This window comes from Ptychodera flava, chromosome 7 (assembly GCF_041260155.1).
Source record: "Ptychodera flava strain L36383 chromosome 7, AS_Pfla_20210202, whole genome shotgun sequence".
Lineage (NCBI taxonomy): Eukaryota > Metazoa > Hemichordata > Enteropneusta > Ptychoderidae > Ptychodera > Ptychodera flava.
The window spans coordinates 22,238,742-22,264,199 of NC_091934.1; the positions used below are offsets into that span (position 1 = coordinate 22,238,742).

General features: G+C 36.4%; 1 protein-coding gene across 2 annotated transcripts; it reads right to left on the minus strand.

Moving 5' to 3' along the window:
- Window positions 1-1,345: 1,345 nt before the first annotated feature.
- Window positions 1,346-23,762, minus strand: LOC139137032 (dnaJ homolog subfamily C member 16-like). Of its 2 annotated transcripts, none has more exons than XM_070704953.1 (13): window positions 23,439-23,762; window positions 21,735-21,801; window positions 19,105-19,444; window positions 18,691-18,881; window positions 17,363-17,623; window positions 16,412-16,542; window positions 15,716-15,908; window positions 14,976-15,164; window positions 11,456-11,532; window positions 9,721-9,813; window positions 7,333-7,380; window positions 6,655-6,882; window positions 1,346-5,623 (listed from the first exon to the last, which is right to left on the minus strand). In XM_070704953.1, the coding sequence occupies exons 1-13, from the start codon at window positions 23,606-23,608 to the stop codon at window positions 5,308-5,310; spliced, it is 2,304 nt and encodes a 767-aa protein (XP_070561054.1). In that variant the 5' UTR covers window positions 23,609-23,762; the 3' UTR covers window positions 1,346-5,307. The 2 variants fall into 2 exon arrangements, with proteins under 2 accessions (XP_070561054.1, XP_070561055.1); XM_070704954.1 differs by lacking the exon at window positions 9,721-9,813 and adding an exon at window positions 10,466-10,540 and having other exon boundaries at window positions 23,439-23,759.
- Window positions 23,763-25,458: the final 1,696 nt, after the last annotated feature.

Genomic DNA, 25,458 nt, shown 5'->3' on the forward strand with positions numbered 1-25,458 from the left:
CAAATGCATCAGTTGACTTTTGGATTTACCAGTCTACCAATTTGATTTTATCCAAATCTGGTTGGGTGAATGGAACCTGCTGAAGAGCACCCAAAATGACGACCATGTGAGGGTATGAAAATTGTGAATTCCTGGCTACACTTTACCAAAGAGTGAAGTACCAGACATTATCCTAGAGCTCAAAAAGTTTTACAAAACTGACACTTCTGGAATGTTGACATAAATTCTATCAAATAAAACCTATTCTGTGAAAATGAAGTTTTTCTATGTATTCACACATTTTTATATTTAAATTAGAATCTCTACTGTTCAAAATTTTACTTTTGTGTTATTTTATGAGAATGTGAACATTTTACACTCACTGAATAAAATTAAATAAATGGTTTTACATAAAGTGACCTTTGTGAAAATCTGTGACTTTTTAAATGTGTTTTGTAGGAAATCAAGTATGGTGACCTCATCTTTTTTCTTTAATATACCCCATCTTTTTTCTTTGATATTTGATTATTCTGATACACAAGAATTCAAAAATTCCTAATGAAAAAGTATAACAAATTATAACTTTTCTGATCATTCACCCTCAAGTAAACAATGATACAAACATAAAATATTAATACTTTTTAGTATTTTCATTTTATAACTGCAATCTCTTGTTTATAAAATCTTATTTTACTTAAAATCTTACTATGTTGAAGTATTTGGTATTCAGCCTATTAACATAATCTACATATGTGGTATGTATACTTACATTGCTGTCAGTTGCATTTCATTATATAAGACTGCTGTATATTAATACTCTGGCATATTAATATACTCTTATCTGTTTTTGATACTTTGCATGAAAATAGAGAAAAAATTGTCGAGACGCAGCTTCTGGCAGGCCCTGTTACAAGGTCTATTTGTTGTTTTTTTAATGAAAATTCAATGGCATTCATATTTTTACATTTTTTGAAATACAAGTCACGAAATGCTACAAAATAGTTCTAAGATTTTTAATTAGAACCATTGGATGACACACAAATGTTATTCATTTTTCATTGAATTACCTACCAAACTATGGAGTCCGAAAATATTTTCATGTCCTCCCATATGTAGAGCTAGACTTTCAAGCACCCCCTACTATCCCCAAAATTGTCTAATCCGCCCCACCCCCAAATTCCTCCAGCCCCCCTCATCAGTATTTGTGAATGTAGCCAAAATGGACATTTGTTTCTCAGGATTTTTTCTCTCCCTTGGAGATGCATAAGAAACAGAATGACTTCACGTTGGTTTCCTTTTTCTCCAATAAATCTGATAACTTGGTAAATATATTACAAATTAGAAGAAATAAGTAAACAACAATAGGTTGAGGTAGAGTAACATGCCAGTATCAAGCTTTATTTCATGATAAAAACTTTGGTTTATTTTTCGACAGACTACAGGCAGAATGCAACTATCAAGCTTCATGTCATGACAAAAAAATGAATGAATTTGTGGGTATAATACAGGTGCACTATTTTCCTTGTAAAAATTTGCAAATCAGTAGTCGGGTCTTGCTTCTTAAATATCAATTTTTATCTACACTTTCATAATTATTCAACAAGACACAGATCACAGTGTTACTCAATAAAAACACAAAAAACACAACTATTTGCACTTTATAGGCTTAATTTGTTACAGCTGACAATCTCACAAAGAAACACATTACTATGGAAACAAGTTTCAAGTTGAAAGCACAGCTAAAAAATCAAGATATATATATTACACATGGTATAATAAATAAGCTATTTTCACTGTACTTCCAGCTTGAAATATTTCATAAAAAAACGTTACACATTAGACACAACATGGTCAATTGAGGTAACAAATTTGATATCCAAAAGTAACTTGCATGGATATCACACCCTATTCTTTTCTTTGCAAAAATACAAAATTGAAGATTTCATCATAATTTCAATATATCACATTAACATGATAATTCCCTAATCATGGCAGTATATCATCATTCTGAATCTGATTACATTTCCAGGGGCCAGAAACATCACTGACCTGCTTGACCAATGTACTTTACTGTCATTTATTCAAGTTGATACTATGGTATGTGACAGAGTCTCAACCAAAAAGATTAATCAGAGCCACTTGTTTAGATAACAAGCTGCATATGTGATGACAGTGTCTCACCCACTGGGAAGTCTGAAATTCTTGTTCAAATTAATAACAATCAGCAGCATGATACTGGTACATCAAAAAGACAGACAAGAAGTACAATATCACTTTGGCAGTTTCATTTCTTTCATGTCCACACTCTACTACAAAACACTTTTTCTAATCAAAAAAGTAATACAATCTTCCAGTCCTTTTCAATATCACAGGCAAAGTTTTCCGGATATAATGCATCTCTTACAAAACGTCTGACATCTGTAAAATGGTGCCACCTTAATGACATGGTACACATATTAATTTCTAATCTTTTTTTCAGCAAACTTTTTTTAAGTTCCAATGTGCCTAATTTTATATTTTGTTTATTTAAAGTAGTTAATGCCTTGAAAAAGAAAGCCTGAAGCATTTGCTCTAACTTTCCCCCAGCAAACTTTCAACCATTCTCTTTAAAAATGAAGAATAAAAAAACCAAGGGTCACAATGCAAATTTTGGTAATAGAGAAACAAATTTCCCAATATTTACCGATTTTTGAAATTCACACTGGCAACCATCCCTGTAATAAGTCTATGGGAAAATACATTCCAAATTTTCACAAGACTAAGCCGCTGAAAATTTCATTTACGCCATAAGCTTCCAAATGAGCCGCCATAAGTGGTAGGCCAAAACAATATTGTAAAAATGTAAGAGTCCAAATATCTGTCCTAAGGCGCACTCTACATTAAAACAAGTCATCGTTGATGACACAGTCCCCACTTGTTAATGGGTGCTTTGATTACAGGTTCTCAGAGAGGATAGAATCCTCTTCATTAGGTCTGTGATAAAAATACTTTTGAATAAATTCGCTTGATACATGTCTGAGTTGTAGTTCAGGACATAAAAAAATCGTAATAAAATTGCCACATGGTGGCCATATTGGATCGAATCACAAAACAAATCAATGTGCATATGTATGACATAGGTCAATGTCCTTGTACCAACTTTGATTAAAATCGGTTAAATATGCCTGAGTTATGGCTTTGTACATGAAAAAATCATAACAAAATGGCCGCACAGCAGCCGTATTGGATCGTATCACAAAACAAATTAACATGCATATGTATGACATTGGTCAATCTCCTTGTACCAACTTTGAATAAATTTGCTTGATACATGTCTGAGTTATGGTTCTGGACATGAAAAAACGTAATAAATCGGCCACATGGCGGCCATATTGGATCGTATCACAAAACAAGTCAATGTGCATGTGTATGACATAGGTCAATGTCCTTGTACCAAGTTAAAATAAAATTGGTTGAGATATGCCTGAGTTATGGCTCTGTTCATGAAAAAATCGTAACAAAATGGCCGCACGGTGGCCATATTGGATCGTATCACAAAACAAATTGATGTGCATAGCTATGACATTGGTCAATGTCCTTGTACCAACTTTGAATAAAATCTGTACAAAAATGCCTGAGTAATGGCTCTGTACATGAAAAAATCGTAATAAAATGGTCGTCTGGCGGCCATATTGGATCGTATCACAAAACAAATTAATGTGCATAGCTATGACATTGGTCAATGTCCTTGTACCAATTTTGAATAAAATCGGTTGAGATATGCCTGAGTTATGGCTCTGTACATGAAAAAATCGTAATAAAATGGCCGCCTGGCGGCCATATTGGATCGTATCACAAAAAGAATTGACGTGCATGTCTATGACATTGGTCAATGTCCTTGTACCAACTTTGAATAAAATCAGTTGAAACATGCCTGAATTATGGCTCTGTACATGAAAAAATCGTAATAAAATGGCCGCCTGGCAGCCATATTGGATCGTATCACAAAACAAATCAACGTGCATCTGTATGACATATGAAGTAATCCTTGTACCAAGTTTGAATGAAATCGCTTCAGGCATCTCTGAGATATCTGCGTGAACGGACGGACGGATGCACGGACGCACGCACGCACGCACGCACAGACGCACGCACGCACACACGCACGGACATGACCAAACCTATAAGTCCCCCCGGACGGTGTCCGTGGGGACTAATAAATAAATTACAATATTGCATACTGCCAGACTCCAGCATCCTCCATCCAGAGCAAATTTTTGCAGCATAACAACTGAAAACTGTGCAGTTCTTGTGTACATGGTTTCCATGGACATACTTGCATCAGTTATTGATACCCAAGTTATTTCAGATTCAGTGGATAAAGTAATAGTATTAATTCGCACATTGAGCCACTGTACAAGGGTACTTGGTCAGAGGGTTTTGAGCATAGTGATGATATGAGCACCTGACAGTTTCAATCTACAGCTTTGATGCCATTTCCACATACTTTATGCTACTATACACTTAAAGCTGTATGCAATCAACAGTGTGAATTCCCTGAACAGGATAAGTAAAAGCCATGTGCAGAAAGACACTAAATCTATTTGTCTGACATCTAAGAAACACTCATAATTTACATCAACTTTTTACAATCCAAATTGACATAAACAGAGACAGAAGTGCTTTTTGATGGCAATGTTGCACAAGAAATCTCATTTGTTTTGGTTCAAAAGTCAGCATACCTTGATATAAATCGTGTAATAATTTACTTGACGACAAGAATTAATACAACAACTACATTTGTACCTCATCTCCTTCACAATGAATTTTGAGAGAATGCTTTCGCATTTCTTTGATACATACAATTTATAGGCAGATGATTACATACATACATACATACATACATACATACATACATACATACTGTACATACATACATACATACATACATACATACATACAAACATACATACATACTGTACATACATGCATACATACTGTATATACATACATACATACATACATACACACACACATACATTCATACATACATACATATGTTCACAAAATCAAACAGACAAGTAATGCATATTTGTAACCACCAGTGTATGCAATGAAATTGTTACGATTTTCAAAAACAACATGTTGAACTATCATACATCTAACATCTGCAGGCCCCGCGTAGGGCTTGATTTGAGTTGAAGCATGAATCAAAACTCATTAGTAACTTGACAGTTGAAAGATTCCCTCTTAAAAAAATTTAATGACAGATATTTTGTCCCGTAACTTTTCAAAGCCATCTGGTCACGTGTATGACAGTTTCTGCATCTCTCAAGTGACACTTGTCCTTTAGCTGCCCGACAATGGTGGCCACGTTTGGACAGAGATTTTTTCAACTGCTCCGTCAAGCATCCTTTCTAACCACCTGTCTAATCCAGCAAACAGATTTCCCGAATTTCTCCGTCTCAGGCCTTCTGCATGTGTTGTGTTTGTGTCAGGAGTGAAAAGTCTGTAGCATTTTCTGTATCCAGTGATGAAAAGCACATTACCGGCATATTCTTTGCCAAATGTTTGTGAAGTTTGTTCTATTCCACGTAGCCTTTCAAACCATGTGTGGTAGGGTTCCATCTCAAGGTATGTGAAAACACTACCTCTACTTTTGAGACTGAAAAAAATGCAGAGAGAGAATATTTAGAGGCATTTTGACACAGCATTCACATAATCAAGCTTTTGTGCATAGGTGTAAAGGAGACCGGGGTTAAGGTATTACATGCCTGGAAAGTGAAAGAGTTCAACTTTTATTAAAACTTTCCTCAACGACCCCTTCAATCATTCTTAAACCAAATCAATTATAAAAATCATGTGTCACGGTGCAAAACTTTGATACTTGAGAAATAAGTAATAGCCAATAGTTATCGATCTTGGAAATTAAAAATGGCTGTTATCCTAGTGTTGACTCTATGGGGAAAAATACAATTTTTGACTTTCAAAAAAGCTAAGATGGTCACAATATTTCCCACCAAAGAGTTTTAAAATGAGCCCCCAAAGTGGTATTTTGGAAAAAAATTTCCCTGATGCAGAATCTACCTGAAAGGGGCATTTTCTGCCAGTAGTATCTTTAAACATTGCCTTTAATGTAGAATGCGCCTCGAAAGTGAAAGACTTAAACTTTTGCTCAAACTTTCAAGGAATCTTTCAACCATTCTTTTTCAAATCAAGAAAACAAATGGGGGTCACCGTGTAAATTTTGGTACTAGAGAATCAAATAGCCCAAGATTTATGCATATTTAAAATTCAAAATGGCTGCCATCCCTATGTTAACTCTATACAGAAAAATAAAATTTCGAATTTTGAAAAACTAAGCCACTGATTAGTTTTCTTACACCAAGAGCTTTAAAATGAGCCCCCACAAGTGGTATATCAGAAAACAATTGTAAAAGTTTGAAGAGTCCAAATATCTGTCCCCGAGGCGCGTTCTACCTTATAAAGTGCAGTGGTAAATATCTCCTCTTGCAGGCAAAGTTGAAAAGAAACTGATAGTTAGAGAATCACAGTCGGACATCTGATTAGTTTGGAGTCTTTGCCAGTTTGAGAAAAGGTTTATCAAGCCACAGGGTCCTCTGGAGTGCTTGTGAAGGATGCCACATATGCATCTTAATATGTTATATTTGGAGGTGCCAAATGATTTTTTGTTACCTTTCTCTGAAGCTTGGAGCCAGTGCTACATTCCTAAACTCAGTCTGATAATCCCTTTGTCGTTCCCGGTCAGTGAGTACGACAAACACGTGCTTTCGCGGAGTTGCTCCACCCACAAGTCTCTGATACATTTCAGGAGTTAACCGCTTAACTTGGAAATCATCATCATCAACATGGCCTGTATCATCATCAGCACCGTCCTCATCATCAACATAACGATCCTCAGTGCTAGTGAGAAAATACAGAGAAATCATGATATTGTTCTGCCAATCATAGCCTAAATGTAAACATCAACACTTGTTGTTGTCTTTTTCTTCTTCAGTACTATTACTGCACTGAAGTTTTATACCTTGACGAATCCTTACAAAATGGTTACTCTTTACATTCTGATAACCATGGCACACCAGTTTTTGAGATTACCCATAATTCAACAGGAAATGAATGTACAGATAAGCTTCTCTAAGATGGAGATTTTTACAAAATAGCAAGCAGAAATTTATTTTTGAAATATTTTTAGCAACTTTGATACAGAATAGGCTTCCTGCTTTTCTCACTGCATAACTTTATTGAAACTGGTGACTGGCCTTAAAAGTTTATGAAAATTTCAATTGGTTAGATAGATTGCTATTCACAGGCCGCAGCTGAATTGAGTGTAAACAGGACAAATTGGTTGCATACCTGTTATTTGCCTGGGACGGTTCTCTTGGCATCCTCTCATTTGCTTGACTGTGTGAGAAAAAAAATTAATGAATATCAGTACAGTGAAAATTTCAGAGAGTTTATTCTTGTTGATTTTTGCATTAATGGGCAGGCTGATGAAAAGACTTTGCATTTGATTTTCATTACATGAACATCTGCCATTTGTCCCTTTTGTATCCAATTCTTTACAGCAAAACTAATTTTGGTCCTTTTTTTATAACTTTTGTTTTAGATACTCAGGGTTTTTTGGGGAGAAGGGGTTGGCACATCACACTCTCATGAAGTGATTGTGGAGGCTGAACACTGGATTTTTGCATTAACCTGTTAACCCCCACGATTCCCATTGTGAAAATGAATTAATGGTCATGACCAATAATTCATTTTAATGATGGATTCATGTATCGTGTCTAAAATGAGGGTTGAATATATGCATTATCACCCATTCATTCAGTATCTTTCATAATGTCAAACAATATAAGTAGTATTTCGTATCAAACAAAATTTTTGAAAAATGGCCAACTTTAAACCCCTGACACGTGGGCTTTCTTTTGGCGAAAAGTATTATGTCACATTGTACCAAGAAATTCCTGAAATATTACTTAAAATGACTAACTATCAGCTACACCACACTTAAGTCGCTGCTAACATGAACTCGACAATCACTTCTCACAAAAAACACGCACAAATTGTCGACTGCCAGACAGGAAGTTGACCATTTGAGTCAAGTTGAGAACAAGTGAATGCCTGACACGACAACAGCAAACAGGTCTCGATCAGGTCATAGACCCTCAGGTCTGTGATCAGGTAGACTATTTTACACAAGTTTTGACATTTTCATCTTGACTGTGAACTCTGGTAACAAGATTGTAACCGTTGGGACAACAGTATACAGTTAATATGCTAGTTAAACATTTTACAAATGGATTAAACTGTGAATTACTCTTCTGTGTTTGTTGTGTAGATACCACCCACTGCTGGCACCAAGCAATAGCCGGTTCAGTGTATGATTTCTTTCCATTTCCACACAATAAGCAATAGCGCTGGTCGCAAAATGACGTCAAATTTTTGTCTCATTAATATGCATAAATAAAATATTTGTCCACATTTTCTGCATTAACGATGAAAATAAAATCTGCTAGTGATACAATGGCTACAAAATGTCACACTAATTCAGCCACGCATGCAACAACAAAATTTGTTCGAATTTCAGGCAGCGTTGTCTGAAGTTGGGCACGTGCAGCTATATTTAGTAACAAACCTGAAATCACGATCAACACTTTTCAAAACATGTTCTAAATTCACAAAACTGATGCTAAATATTTCAGCTCAGTACCAGCGTAATAAAATTTGCAGAGAATAGTGAGTTAGTCGGATTTCTTGGCTACAAAGTGTGACACATGGGTCGTTTACACAAATCGTTGATTTTCTCAATTCTGTTTTTAGCAGTGCATACTTTATTCAAATACTTGTAAGTCGGCAGCGCCTGAACAGATTTGCATGTTTTTTCACCTGTGGACAGTAAATGAATATATCTGAAAGACCATGTCTCACATTTCCAGTAGTGAAAAAGCCTGGAAGTGAATATATCTTGACAAACATGAACAAAGGCAGATAATTGATGCAAACATCATCAAGTTGACACTTTAAAGGCCCTTTCACCCCCAGTTCCCTGTATACAGGTCCAACTTTACCATACAAAACAATGGATTTGGGACAAACCATGGTGGTGAAAGGGTTAAAGGCTCATTGAGCGAAAAAAAAAGCGAATTTAAAAAATGCAAGATACCGTCTTTTTCCTAGTATACCCAACTGCTGATTGCCGAAAAAACAGAATACCAAGGTCGATCGGAGATTTGTACTTTTTAGAGTAAAAAAAAAATTTAAAAACATGCATTTATGAGTATAACGACTGTATGCAAGATACGGTTTTTTTCCTAGTACATGTATACCCAACTGCTGATTGCCGAAAAACAGATTACCAAGGTCGATTGGAGATTTGTACTTTTTAGAGTAAAAAAAAAATTAAAAACATGCACTTATGAGTATAACGACTGTATGCAAGATACGGTTTTTTTTCCTAGTATACCCAACTGCTGATTGCCGTAAACAGATTACCAAGGTCAATTGGAGATTTGTACTTTTTAGAGTAAAACAAAATTTAAAAACATGCACTTTTGAGTATAACGACTGTATGTCCACTGTTTTTGAAAACCTAAGAAATTTTTTTAACTCTTTGATGACAGAGCATATAAAAAAGTACCACATGTTGGGTGTGTGACCTCTTCTTCTATGTGAAAATGCAGATTGAAAATATGTGTCAATGGACCCGAGTCGCATACTTAATCAATGATTATAAATGGGAATCACCTTGGTTTGTTGTAGGAGAGCACGCTGCTGAACACAAGCAAGATTGGCAGAAGATAGATAGCAAGCATAGCAATGGTTAGCACTGTCTCCTCCCTGCAAAATGAAAAATCACAAAAAATCATTTTATAGTAAATAGAAAAAGAAATCAAAGTGAGCACTCACTTGGAAATGAGCAATAAACAGGAATAAATATGAAGACAACCTTTGAAATATTTATTGTGTTGTAATCTATGTAGTTGATTAATAATTCTCTGTTAAAAAGAAAAAAATTTCCACATGGTATTTAAGGTAGAATGCGCCTCGGAGATAGATATTCAGACTCTCAAACTTTTACAATTCTTTTCTGATCTACCACTTATTGGGGTTCATTTTAAAGCTCTCGGAGTAAAAAAAACTTTTCACTCCCTTAGTTTTTCGAAAATCAGAAATTTTATTTTTCTCCATAGAGTTAACACTGGGCTGGCTGCCATTTTGAATTTCAGATATCAGTAAATCTTGGGTAATTTATTTCCCTAATACCAAATTTGCACTGTGAACCCCAATTTTTATTCGTGATTTTAAAAGAGGATAGTTGACAGGTTCCTTGAGGAAAGTTTGAGCAAAAGTTTTAAGTCTTTCATTATCAAGGCGCACACTACCTAAAAAATGTATCCAATTTTCTTTCAAATACTTCAACATAACTGTCTTCATATCTTCCTGTATCACTCATCTACAGGTGACAGCTCAGAGCTTAGTTTTAATTTACCTGATGCAATGGATATGTTTATACAGTAGAGGTGCAGAGATCACGAATAAAACTGCACACCAAAACGCATCTTCCCTGTCAGAAAATAGACATCACAAGTCTTAGCTGTATTACTCATCTTGGTCTCCGCACACCAATTTATTATGAAATTGCACAAGATATCACAAAAGGCGTTTTAAGGTCCTCAGGCATGGATAAATGGTTTAGGGAACCCTTTTGAGGTAGAATTGTGCCTGGGGGACAGAAATACGGCGTCTCAAACTAAAACAAATCTCCTTTGGTCTACCACTTGTTGGGGCTCATTTTGAAGCTCATGGAGTAACTAAACTTTTCACTGACTCCTTTTTGTTGAAATCTAAAATTTACTTTTCCCCATAGAGTTAACATAGGCATAGTGGCCTTTATTGGATAATTTGTCTCTCCAGTACAAACTTTTGCATGGTGACCCCTGATTTTTATTCTTGATTTCAAAAGGGAATGATTTAAACTTTCCTTATAGCAAGTTTGAGCAAAATTTAAGTCTTTCAATTTCAAGGCATGAGCTACCTTAACGCTCTCCTGTCTAAAATGTATGGCTGCACTGAAAGTAAAACATTCTCAAATGGTACTCAGTCAAATGACCAGAGCATGACAGCAACAATTACAATTAGACTGTCCTTCTCAAAAACACCAACAAAGTAAGAGATTTTGAACTGCAAAAAGCTGTACAGGCAAGACTATAAGTATCCTCAATGTCTTGTTTGAGAGTATCATAGTTTTTTTGATCTACAGGTTACAAGGTATCTAAGGAACAGATTTTCTGAGGAGACAGCCTACATGCATGACATAATAGATGTCACTGTTGAGATGGAAATGATGATGGAAATGCTAAAACAACTTTTACTACGATTGTCGCAGATCAACTGTTTCTTCTTGTTGCTTTGGTAGGGTACATCTTTACTACACGAATGCTGATCAAATCAGTTCTACCATCAAAAGTTCAGAACTTACCACCTTGAGCTGCTGAAGTATCTCCACACAGACCAAAGCCTATCAGTCACTTGGGTTAACGTATGAGATAAAATACTCTATCGACACAAAAAAATCAACAAAATTCATTAGAAATATTCTCTTTAAGGTAGAATGTGCCTCAAGGACTGATATTCAAACTCTCAAACTTTTACAAAATTCATTTGACCTCCTGTTATCCTTGTATGGGCTCATTTTGAAGCGCTCAGAGTTAACAAATTTTTTACTGGCTTTAGTTTTCTGAAAATCAGTAATTCTATTCCCATAGAGATAGCACAGAGTTTGGGGCCATTTTGAATTTGAAATTTGGATTAATATTGAGTAATTTGTTTCTCTAGTACCAAAATTTGCACAGTGACTCCCGATGTTTCTTCTTGGTTGTGAAAGAGAACGGTTGAAAGTTTGCCTGAGGAAAATTTGATCAAAGGTCAAAGTCTTTCATATTTGAGGCATGAACTACCTTAACCCTTCACTGCAATGGTTCGGCCCCACTTCATTTTCATCAATAAAGAGTGTGGACCCGTTTACAGGTAATGGAGGATGAGCTGGTCAAAGATACTTTCACGTTTTAATTTTTAACAATTTAGACAAAGAAGGTTATTGTAGAGCTAATGTGTACAGGGATAGTTTTAAACAAGCGACCTAGCGGCCGATATAGCTCCGCTGTGTTTATGAAGAGAATAACTATTTTTGACACATGTTGATGAAGAAGGAGGAAATCTTTGATAGCTCATGCAGTGGCCAGAAAAAAGTGGCTAAAATAAGCTGCAAAAATACACAATTGAAGATTTCATCATACTTTGAATATATCACATCGGATCATCCCTAGGAACATGTCAACCAAAGCTATCTGATGAGTAGTGTTTTGAGAATAAAATTTTCTGACCAAAAATGGCAACAATTGCCCCCCAAATAAAAATTGCAGATTTCATCATAATTTCAAAAGATCAAATTTAGTTCATCTATAGAAACCTGTATACCAAATTTCAAAGCTGTTAGACCAGTACTTTTTGAGAAACACATATTTTGACCAAAAATGGGAAAAATTGCCTCAAAATTCAAAATTGCAGATTTCATCATTATTTCAATAAATATCATTTAGTTCATCTATGGAAACCTGTATACCAAATTTCAAAGCTATCAGATGAGCAGTTTTTGAAATACACATTTTTTGACCTAAAATTGCAAAAATTGCCCCCAAAATACAAAACAACAGATTTCAGGAGAAATTAAATATATATTACTTAGCTCATCTGTAGGAACCTGTATATCAAATTTCAAAGCTATCAGACCAGTACTTTTTGAGAAACACGTTTTTTGACCAACAATGGCAAAAATTGCCCCAAAATTACAAAATTGCAGATTTCATCATAATTTCAATACATATCATTAAGGTGATCTGTAGGAACCTGTATACTAAATTGCAAAGCTATCAGATGAGTACTTTTGGAAATACACATTTTTTGACCAAAAATGGCAAAAATTGCCCCAAAAATACAAAATTACAGATTTCATCATAATTTCAATACATATCATTAAGGTGATCTGTAGGAACCTGTATACTAAATTGCAAAGCTATCAGATGAGTAGTTTTGGAAATACACATTTTTTGACCAAAATTTGCAAAAATTGCCCCAAAAATACAAAATTACAGATTTCATCAGAAATTCAATATATATTACTTAGTGCATCTATAGAAACCTGTATACCAAATTTCAAAACTATCAGACCAGTACGTTTTGAGAAATACATTTTTTGACCAAAAATGGTAAAAATTGCCTTAAAAATGCAAATTTGCATATTTCTTCACAATTTGAAAAAATCTGAAATAGATCATCCCTAGGGACATATGTACCAAATTTCAAGGCTATCTGACTGGTAGTTTTGAAGAAAGATTTTTAAGATTTTTTTACCAAAAATGACAAAAGTGCCTTAAAAATACAAATATGCAAATTTCACCACGATTTGAACAAATCTGACTGAAGTCACCCTAAGTAAACTGCATATTAAATTTCAAATAAATCATACAAGCGGTTTCAGAGAAGAAGATTTTTTTGCCAAAAACACCAAAAAATGCCCCAAAAATACAAATATGCAAATTTCACCACGATTTGAACAAACTTAAGTGACGTCACCCCAAGTGAACTGCATATAAAATTTCAAAGCAATTGGACTTGCGGTTTCAGAGGAGAAGGCAATTGTTGACGGACGACGACGACGACGACGGACGACGGACGACGGACGACGACGGACGACGACGGAAAATCAACCTATTTGATAAGCTCCGCGTCGCTGACAGCGGAGCTAAAAAGCTATGCAATGATATTACAATATATTGGTTGATGGCAATCTGTTCTGAGTTCTGGTATGTTACACTGAACAAATAGGAGCATTACAGGAAAATTCAACAGTATTTCACAATGATAATAGTAATAATTACAATGCTACTGGCATCATTGACAGCAAAAGGGAAGACATTATTCATATTGATAGTAATAAGCAGTAGTATTAAGAAGTATAGGGGAACAAATATCAAGGAGAAGAAATTATGAAATGGGCCGAGATGGATCGTGTGAGACAGAAATTCCCCAAGGAGTGTGAGACAGTCTATCTCCGCCAATTAGGGTGTGGGATTAGTTTTCTCATGTCCCTTCAGTACTTGAGAAAATTGCAGTTATCACATTTTATTCTAGAAAACACCGCTGTCATGAGTGACTTTTTTGATTTACATCATTCCCCTTTGAAAAAAAATAAAGTTTGCCCACATATAATGTTATACGGATGAGTTTTCTTCTCACTACTCCAACAGCATTTCGTATCAATAATTTGGCGATGTATCTGTCAGAATAATCACTTGGCATTGTGCTTCGGTCAATCTTCATATATATTTGTCTCTGACAGGGAATTCAAAACCTGTTCACTTTGAAGTGTGTTATCGGCCCACTATATATTATAGTTCTGGGTTTACAGTACGTTACCACCCAATTGTCAAAAACTATGCAAACATGGGTACAGGGACAGCTAATTACCAATGAGCATTTGTTATACAAAAATGTATTTCGCTTGCGCGACGATACAGAGTGTGAGAAAAAATCGATCCCACAGCGTAGTCGGGACATGAGCACAAGAAATGTATACCCCTTTTCCTGCCAAGTCCATATATCACCTTCAGGTCAAGATGGTTAAAATTAATGAAACACAACATATTCCATATGGTGTATTTTAACATAATACTGTACATTTGAAAGCTGTTGAAAACATAAATACTGTAAACATGATTTTTTTGGACTAAAGATGCTATAACAGACCAAGCCAAGTGGTTTCATGTTTTGGCTCAATACCGCTGACTTGGCTGATGGGGAAGTGATACTGTCTGGCAGGAAAAGGGATACAATGGCAGCTTCACGTAGTTTTTCAGATTGCTTTTAGATTCATTTTGTCCAGATGACGGTTTTGACTTTGATCTTTCTCATTATTGGTTAGAGTTTTTGACTATACTCACATAATTTTCATCTTCCAAATCTTTGATGTCAGACTTTTTGGGCAATTCCTTTTTTCCTGCCATCACTTGATCCAGGAATGTTTTCAGACTTTTCTTGTCCTCTTCAGCATTTTCAAGTTTGCCGCTCCATCCGGTGGGTAGCCAGTCGTACATCACACGGAATGTCTTTTCTCTCCATACTACCGCCAGCTATGATGGAAAAAAGTCACAATTCAGATTTTGACGTGCTTTGTTATACGGGTACAGTTTGACTGTAAAGGGACTACTGACTCTCCAATACCTATTTGGCAATGACAAGATCCATGGTTGCCTTCAAAATAATACAGTTGGACCATACTATTCTGCTGCATGGGTAAAGACTAGGTCCATCATAGGGTGCCAGTAGTGGCAGTACTAGAACAGGTGAACTAACAAACATGTAGGTCTGTAACCACACACAGATAAACCAGCAGGTTTCACAAGAAGCACACGGCGTAGGATACACCTCATGGACAGATATTCAGGCTCTCAAATTTTTACAATTCTTTTCTGATCCATCCCTTGTTGGGGCTCATATTAAAGCTCTGGGAGTGTGAAACATTTCTATCACCTTAGGTTTTTGAAAATTAAAATTATTTTTTTCACCTTAGAGCAAACACAGGGATGGCAGCTATTTTGAATTTCACATGTATTTTGACTTGAGTGATCAATACAGATGAAAATAATTCAAAATACCACAGACCCTTTTTAATGTCTCTTACCGGAAGATTCCAGTCATTTTGTAGAACTTGCCCCTTACTCAGGGCTTGGACAAATGCTCTCTGAGTTCCTTCATACACGTAGGAAAATCTAACGTTGTCCGCTGAGTAGGAGTTTTCCTTGATGAAATCCCGGAGAATAGATCTGGCTTCGTCATGGTTGGTGGTGTCCTGGGTGATCAATATCACACAGAACCTGTACAGGGGAGCAAAGAATAGTATTGTTTAAGAAAATGATTATGGTAGTATGCGCCTCAAAAGTAAAAGACCAAAACTTTTGCTAAATTTTCTTCAAGGAGTCTTTGAACCATACTCTTTCAAAATCAAGAATAAAAATCGGGGGTCACCGAACAAATTGGTACTTGAGAAACAAATTACCCAAGATTTACTGATATTTGAAATTAATTTGATCAGAAGAGTGCATCAGAACTTTTTTACCACAATGTATTGCTTGTCTGGTTCAAAAACATGATGAAAAGCTGGATGTGATCTGCCTTGTGTTTTGGTATGTTATTGATAAGCTCAACGCCACATTCAAATAGATTTCATACATTGTTACTTTTTAAAAAAGCTTGTTGAAAATATTCACATAATGAATTATCATGCCGTAGAGCTTACATTTGTAACATTTTTTCTTTGTATACTAGTATTTCAAATGGGCATCACGAAATCTTGAAAACGATATTGAAAATGTCTCACCGTTTCTGGTGTGAACTGACAGCTACCGGACAGAGTTGTTCAAAGACGGCCTGTGATGAGAGTCTAGGCAGGGTCAGGAAATAGTGACTTCTTACTGCGTCTCTCAGCTTCCCACTTTTCATCTCTTTTGCCTTCAATTAGACAAAAAATCCATCATTCATGTTTTATCCCTTCCACAAGACATTTCTTGCCATATGGTATCCATCAATGAACCTTTCCTTTTTTAGGATGGTTTGATAATGTCTGTCGGCAGCGATGCCACGAGATTTATTCTTTCTTATCTGGCTAATTTGCATACAAAATAAAAATCTGTTGCTTATACCAAAAGAATGAAGCAAAGATTTGGATAGCAAAGTTTTGCGTGAGTGAATGACACCACTTCATGCTGAACATGAAAAGTCCATGAAAACTAAAGATCATTGGCAAATCCATTGAGTGGGCAAAAATAAGTGCTGTGGAACAAAAAATACTTGCATGATAAGGACATAAAATTTTGGAATACTAAATTGTTTAATTTTCTCTAAAAATGATAGCTCATTCACATATGGTAAACCATCTTTCCGTAACGCTCATTGGTCATGGTATGGATGGATAATCCTTTGACAGCAGTGATTGACCTCCTGGCAGAATAATGTACTCTAAACCCATGTATACCAATTTCTTCGCTTGGATGTACTACTGTAACAACTGTTTAATCCCTTGACTAAAGTTTAAATGATCTTTGGTCCCTTAACTAAGAGGTTCATAGTTTCATCAATCAGAGGAGTTCAAGTATGCGTTCCGCCTCTCTATAACAGTGTCCTAACTCCAGAAGATGGAAGATTAATCTTCAAACAGGGATGTTACATATCTTTGCCCGTTCACCACTATGGTTTGGCCCAAACCCATTGTTATCAATGATGAGTGTGGACCTGTGAACAGGGAATCGGGGTGAACATTTTAATGTCTTACCTCTAAAATGTGAACAGGATGTTCAGTATCTTCTCTGAAGATGAGCAGAGTGGGCTCAGAGGCAACCACGTTGTACTTTCGACGGACATTCTGTGTATCCAGGCTGCTCCTTGGAACCATACCAAAGGCTACTCTCTCTTTATTCTCCAGTGCCACCAACAGGAAGAGTAATTGCACCTCAGATTTTGTGGAGAACAGCAAGGCCCTGGGTTTGTTGTCTCTCCAGCCATTGAGAAAGTATTGATAACTGTTGTCATTTAACTGTTTAAAAATGATATGAAAGTCAAGGACAGAAGGTGAGGTACATGTAGAGTGTGTAGTGTTGACCTTCAGCTTGTCTTATAATGACACGACTACTCATATCCCGACACAGACAGAAGTCGTTTATTTTCTCAAATGAAAATTTGGAGTCCATTGAACAGTGTAGGTATTGTCAAAGACATCTAGAGTTTAGGACTCATGTACAAGGACATAAATACAGATATTCTCTGATAACTCAAATTAGTAAATTGAATTGGTCCTTGTTTAGTGTGTAACCCAATCATTATCAGTTATAATCAGTAAAAAAAAAATACCAATATGAAAATTTCACCACAATTTGAACAAATCTAACTAAAGTCACCTAAAGTCACCTTCACTTCAAGTTAAAACAAATCTTGGTTGTGGTTACAGAAGTTAAGCAATTTGTAGAGTTTTGCATTTTTTAAAATTCACTTGCACATTTTTGACACTAACATCTTCATCTGAACAAATTCACGTCTCCAACTCTATGTACACCTTTACACCAAATACTAAGATGGTAGGTGCAAGGGTTTTTGAGACAGACCAGCCGACCCATGCATACATACAAATACACACACACATACACACACACACACACACACACACACACGATGCCACCAACACACCATATAAGCTTTCCTTGGTATATATCCATATCATATATGAACTAAAAATGGGCATCATCATAATTCAAAAGTCTACTGATACTGAATTTTGCGATACAATTCAACTCCCCGGTTATGGAAGCAGGAGTATTAATAATAAATTCGAAGCAAACCCAGCAATTCCTGATTTCAACATGCACAGTGACTGCATTAGTCACAGTGTTTTTGTTAAGGGCGGTAAGCAGGTAAATGTTACCAGGGTTCCCCAGTCATTTTACCGGGTTCCCCTTGGTATATCAATGCAATCATATTTTGGGACAGCAGAAATGTTACTGGGGTTTCCCAAATTATTTACCAATATTCCCCAACCCTAGCAAAAACACTGAGTCAACATCATTTATACCATACCACGTTTCACAGAGAAAACCACATCTGCCTTACCAAATTGACAAGTCCTGTTGGAAATAACCCTTGTAGAAAGTCTTTGGTAGACTTGACACCCAGTGAGTTCATATTCTTGAAGCGGTACGTTCTGCCTTTCAACACTGCCACCATGGCTGGAATGCGCCCAATTCCAAGTTCATCTGGTAAACGTCTCTCATAGTCAGAGTTGACCACTGCAATACCAACACCTGTTTGGGAAATTTGAATTTCTCGTTTATCTGTTTGTGTACTTTTTTCAGTCGCACACTTTTAAAATTTATGCAAAGCAAGAGAGTGCATTCAAATGGCAGAGTGATAGATAATAAAGAACTCAACAAAAGTATCTGAATACTATTCACTCAAATCAACTTTTTCATGAATATAAAACACTATTTTCTACAATGCTAGGGAGTCGGAAAGATTTCTACTTGCCTAGAGGTTCCAGTTCTTTCACTATATTCTCCCAGGGCCCCTCGGCTTGCTTGCAAGAGAAACACCAGTCACCAGTGACAAATATAAGGTATGGTTTTCTGTGACTAATTGGTAAAATGTTCGATTGGTAACCATTGTAGTTGATTCTGTGCCTTTGCTCTCTCCCAGCTCTCTGACTGGATTCAAATTTGAACCCGAAACCATCCCCGAAGTCAAAGTTCCTGAAATTTCCGAAATTAAATCCTTGAAAAGGGTTATGTCGGTGATGGCCTCTGTGATCGCTGGAGTCAGTGAAACCAAAGTGATCATAGTCTTGCTTCTTTTGCTCATCCGACAGAATCTATGAAAATAAAATACCAGAGTTTAAATGTTCTAATTAAGGCATAAAATAACATCACAATGTGATGGACAATCTGAAAAATGCACGATCAGTTTCATTTAATGCCAGACATTGTGTGGGAAGACATGGCAAGTCCTTTTGCCAAGGTTTGGCAAGAGTTTGTGATCTACACTATTTTTCCATCATTACAGAATTGCAAAAATAGGAAACTTGGTAAAATGTCAAGGTGTGTGGGGTTTGTATCAACAGAAATCCTTAATTTTCCGTGTTTATTTTTCACAGTAAGCTCAAGTTGGTTAAAACATGTGTTCAGCATAACATGTCCCATGTGGTGTATTTTAACAAAAAATTGAACATAGATTATGGCGCGTAATCAAGGCCATATTCGAACTCCCAATTTTCAACTATCGAACTCCACATTTTTCAACTTTCGAACTCCACATTTTCAACTATTGAACTCCACATTTTCAACTTTCGAACTCCCAATTTTCAACTATCGAACTCCACATTTTCAACTTTCGAACTCCCAATTTTCAACTTTCGAACTCCACACATTCAACTATCGAACTCAACATTCAACTATAGAACTCAACATTTGGGATTCTATTCCCCATTTTCAACTTATCGAAGTCAACATTTCAACTTTCGAACTCCACACATTCAACTTTCGAACTCAACATTTTCAACTATCGAACTCAACATTTTCAACTATCGAACTCCACATTTTCAACATTCAAACTCCACATTTTCAACTTTCGAACTCCACATTTTCAACTATGGAACTCAACATTTTGGATTCGTATTCCCCATTTTCAACTATCGAAGTCATAGGTCCCCCTAGACCACTAGCCAGCGAACACAAGCCAAAATGAGCATACATATAGTCAAATACGACTTTAAAAAATCGTCGGTGTCATTTTACATGAAACTACTTATCACTTTGTTAGGGAGTCCCAAACACATGGTGACCTCGCAGTTAATTTTGAACATGGACGACACCGAGTTCGTTCGTGACCACGTCAGTGGTAGTTTGTCTAGGCTGCTACTTGACCTTGACCAGCCCGACAGATGGGGAGATGTGTCACGTAGGTGTGAGAGTCTTGTTAGACTTTTGTCACAGTTAAGTGGCATTGGAATGTGTAGTGAGCGTATTGTCCAGCTGGTGCAAGCCGCTCAACGTGAAATACATGATGTTGAACATAGTGGTCACGGTGTAATAAAGGGAAAGTGGCTTCACACATCAGCCATCTCGTCTTGTATGTGCTTTGGTGTGTTTAGTGTCTGAGTTGTGTTTTGGCTGTTAGTGTGGAAATTAACAAGCGAGTCGTTAATTTTAAAATAAGCCATGGCGAGCCACGCACGCATGCTCTTGTCATTAGACGACATGATAGCGGCCGAATTAAGTGATGGTGGAGGTCTTGAAGTTATAGCATCACAAGTGTTTCCGGTTCATATTTTTGGACCCTCTAGAACATCACATAGGAATAACTCTAAAACTCCGAAACGTCATGTGACGTATCTATGACGCGTTCTGACGTAGTATAGCCCAGAAGGAAAAACGTGGGTAACTACAATGAAGCAAGTTAGGGATGCCTAGGGAGAATACGAATCCCAAATGTTGAGTTCGAAAGTTGAAAATGTGGAGTTCGAAAGTTGAAAATGTGGAGTTCGAAAGTTAAAAATGTGAGTTCGATAGTTGAAAATGTGGAGTTCGAAAGTTTAAATGTTCAGTTTGATAGTTGAAAATGTGGAGTTTGAATGTTGAATGTTGAGTTTGATAATTGAAAATGTGGAGTTTGAATGTTGAATGTTGAATTGATAGTTGAAAATGTGGAGTTCGAAAGTTGAAAATGTGGAGTTCGAAAGTTGAAAATGTTGAGTTTGATAGTTGAAAATGTGGTCTTTGAATGTTGAATGTTGAGTTCGATAGTTGAAAATGTGGAGTTGAATGTTGAATGTTGAGTTGATTGTTGAAAATGGGGAATAGGAATCCCAAATGTTGAGTTCGATAGTTGAATGGTGAGTTCGATAGTTGAAAATTGGGAGTTTGAATGTTGAATGTTGAGTTCGATAGTTGAAAATTGGGAGTTTGAATGTTGAATCACGATAGTTGAAAATTTGGGGGTTCTAATATTGGCCTTGATTACGCGCCATACATAGATACTGTAAACATGATTTTTACTGACTAAAGCTGCTAACAGACCAGGTCACGAGGATGAAAATACATATGGTTTTGGCTTAATACCGCTTTTAATTTAAAATCACACCTCATGAGCTGATCTCATCTTACCTCATATGCAGCATTTATTTTCATGAACCTTTCACCAGCACTGGGATCTTTATTCTTGTCTGGATGCCTGCAAGTAGTGAATTTGTCAGTGTTACTCATTATGCAGAAGGATCCATTTTGTCAACCTATTCACCCCCAATTTTCCTGTAAACAGGTCCTCAATTGCCATTGAAAGCAATGGGTTTGGATCAAACCATGGCAGTGAAAGGGTTAACTGGGGATGCACATGCACATGCACACTGCTGCTGGAAATGCGGACAAATTTTATCAATGTCGCATGCATGGCTGTACTCTGAGTCGTGAATATGTCTTTTAGTATTCAAAGTTACATTAGCAGTCACCTACTAACATGTATTTTCGTCATTCTTGCATGCGTAATTTTCAAAAACATAATCTAAAAATGCAGACAAATATTTACTTTTGCATATTAATAAGAGAACAATGACATCAACTGTGAACAGCCCTATTGCTGGTACATGTAGGGGAATGTTATGAGTAGAAATCCATGTGGAACAGTCCTGATAACCTTACATGTTATGAGAGGGGTTACTTATATTCTGCTTTTTTTCAAATATATTTCTGTCAATGTACCTCTATTTAGGGCTTGCCATTGAACTATCATACATCTAGCGGCAGTGGTATGAGCTTTTCAAAGGTATTATTTGAGCTAGTCATTCACATGATAGCACATAAATTATGATAAAAATATGGGAACCAGCCAGCTGTACAACTTTCAACTGTCCAAATGACCAGTCACTAAGTTTATTATAGATAGGATTCTGCTATGGTTCATAAGGTGGCCTAAATAGTGCTGATCGCGATTTTAGGTTTGTTACCAAATATAACTGCATCAGACATCAGACACTACTGCTTGAAATTCAGACAAATTTTGTTGTTGCATGTGTGGTTGTAGTCTGAGCCATGAATTAGTGTGACTTTTAGTATCCATTGTAACACTAGCAGGTTTTATGTTCATCGTAATTGCAGAAAATGTGGGCGTTTATTGATTTTTGCATATTAATAAAAGAAAAATGACGTCATTTGCAATCAGTGCTATACACATTACAAACATTTGAATACCAGGTACCTGAGCAGACGCCTCTGTGATGATCCTTACACATTAGATTACGAAGTCACGACACAAGTTACAACTCATGGGTTCGATGCAATTTCTAAAAAATCTTTTGTTGAGGACACCTTTGTCATTCCCTAGGGTGTCCTAAACTAAATGATTTATTTTATTATGAGCAGAATGAAACTGCATGGATGATTTGCTGCAATTGTGTTTACATCAGATCGGTCTGTGTATGAACGTTTTACGCCCATGGTCTGTTTGAGTACAACCATTTCTCGTAGCCTTGTGACACAACTGTAGCCCTGCGTGCATGCAAAGAGTGCTCGGCTGTTTGGAGTAGACTATTAGAGGTAGTCTCTTCCTACCTCCATGTTACTACTGAGGTATTTGTGGAATTACATTTCGTCATAGACAGTAGCTGCAAAATTGTAGCGCTACGGTGAGGCGGTCGTTTGGTTTTTGCGACTTCGCTCACCAGTGGTGAGCGAAGTCGCAAAAAACCAAAAATCACCGACCGCCTCACCGTAGCGCTACAATTTTGCAGCTACATAGACAGTAGAGTCTACTGTCTATGATTTCGTATATTAATTTTGGAACAGTACAGGTGGAAAGACTAGACTGTCACTTACCATTCTTTTGCAAGTCGCTTGTACGCTTTCTTGATATCCTGCGTTGATGCCGATCTGTCGACACCGAGCTCTTTGTACGGATCTATATCGGCATGGGTTTTTGAGAATGTGATGAACAAGAAACAGATAACGCAGACGACAGTCACGATTTTGCAAACCAATCGTGCCATATCGAAAAGGTAGAAAGAGGTAGTCAAGTCAGGTCAAGCAGCAGAAGGTGAAATCATACGCATGTCTTTGGTGAATAAATTGACGATGCTTTTTTCTCGTAGACCTCACACTCGATACATTTTATGTTTCCATATTTCTCAAAGCAGTGACTTTGCCGGCAATGGGTGAGCTCTAAATTCACGACAAGAAAAGTTGTTCTTGTTAAGAAGCAAAAGTTAGCTTTTATACAACAACAAAACAATTATTAGATTGTTTCATTTGTCATTAATTTATATGTAGCTAACATTGGCTGTTTATTAGCCTGCTGCGTGATTTTTTTTGTTTACGATACCATGTAACGTAAAACGTTATTTCATGAGGCGTTATCACAGGCCGGTGGTGGCGTAGTAGCAGTGGGCAAAGGCGCCGGCTGGGAGCAAAGCAGAAGACCATAGGTCCTCAATCTCCGATGATATTGATGATGATGATGATGATTAAATATTTAAAAATGGAGAAAAATAAAAATTCATTTGGACTCTGTAAATTTGTTGTTGTTGTTGTTATTGTTGTTGTTGTTGATAGTATTTGCAGAAAATAACAAAGTATGCGCTGCGAAATTCAATACAGCCTAACTATACATATACGCTGCAAAATTCAATACAGCCTAACTTTTGCAGCACATATGTATAGTTAGGCCGTATTGAATTTCGCAGCGCATACTTTGTTATTTACTGCAAATACTATCAACAACAACAACAACAACAACAACAACAAATTTACAGAGTCCAAATAAATTTTTTATTTCTCCATTTTTAAATATTAATCATCATCAATATCATCGGAGACTGAGGACCCTATGAGAAGATAGTTGCATTTGCAATTTAGGGAACGAGCATATGAACGGCAAGAGGCTGAAGATAAAATATTTCATCGGCGTACCCCCCCCCCCCATGGGTTAGCTAAAATTTCAGAGCCCCCCCCCCCCCGTTGGCAAGAGAGTTTTTGTACCTCCCCCAATGCATACGTAAGCTTACGTATGTATGTTATATATTATATATATATTATATATATATATATATATATATATATATATATATATATATATATATTATGATTTTCATGATATATGTGTAAAGAACATTTTGTACAAGAAATGTTATCACTGAACTTCACCTAAAACTGTAATTTCATTGTATGTGGTAATCTATGGTGCAAACTATGCACAACGTTGTTCCCAAACAGAACTAGATATATCTGTGCATTAGGCCTATATATATTTGACAATTGATATAAATGTACTTCACTACGATATGGTGATTAGAAGTGTATATGTGAGCAAGAAATGTGATTTTGAAATTCCATCAAAGTGTCATTTCACTATACATGGTTGTATATGGTGAAAAATATATGAACACTTTTATTCCAATATAAAACTGACAATAGCTGAGCATTTATGTATCTTTGAAAACTGATATGAATGTGCTTAACTAGAATACAGTGATTGAGAGGGCAATTGTGTGCAAGAAATTTGATTTTGGAATTTCTCATTTCCACAACTTGACAGTCAGCATTACAGTGATCACAAGAACAGACTGTAAATGATCATCAGTCATTGAAACACAGCTGTGGATAAACAGTATGAAAGATTAGTCACTGCTCTGTTCAGAGTGATTTATCAGCATGATTTGCATTTAATGAACAGTTGGAGCCCCCTAGTGGTACTCTGGAATTTTCAAGGTCCACCCGGACACCCAGGGGTTTGTTTTTTTTGTGCTTCCCCTTTCTCTTCCGAACCCCCTCTCGTTAATAATGCTTGTTCCCTTATTTCATTTTGCTTTTCAGACTGCATATCACTGTGACGCACTGAGAC

Coding starts and splice junctions, on each gene's coding strand:
- LOC139137032 (XM_070704953.1), bottom strand. CDS start 23,608: ATGGCACGATTGGTTTGCAAAATCGTGACTGTCGTCTGCGTTATCTGT. Junction 16,543..17,362: donor ATCCTGTTCACATTTTAGAG/GTAAGACATTAA, acceptor GTCTAATTGAAG/GCAAAAGAGATGAAAAGTGG. Junction 15,909..16,411: donor GTCAGTTCACACCAGAAACG/GTGAGACATTTT, acceptor TCCCCTGTACAG/GTTCTGTGTGATATTGATCA.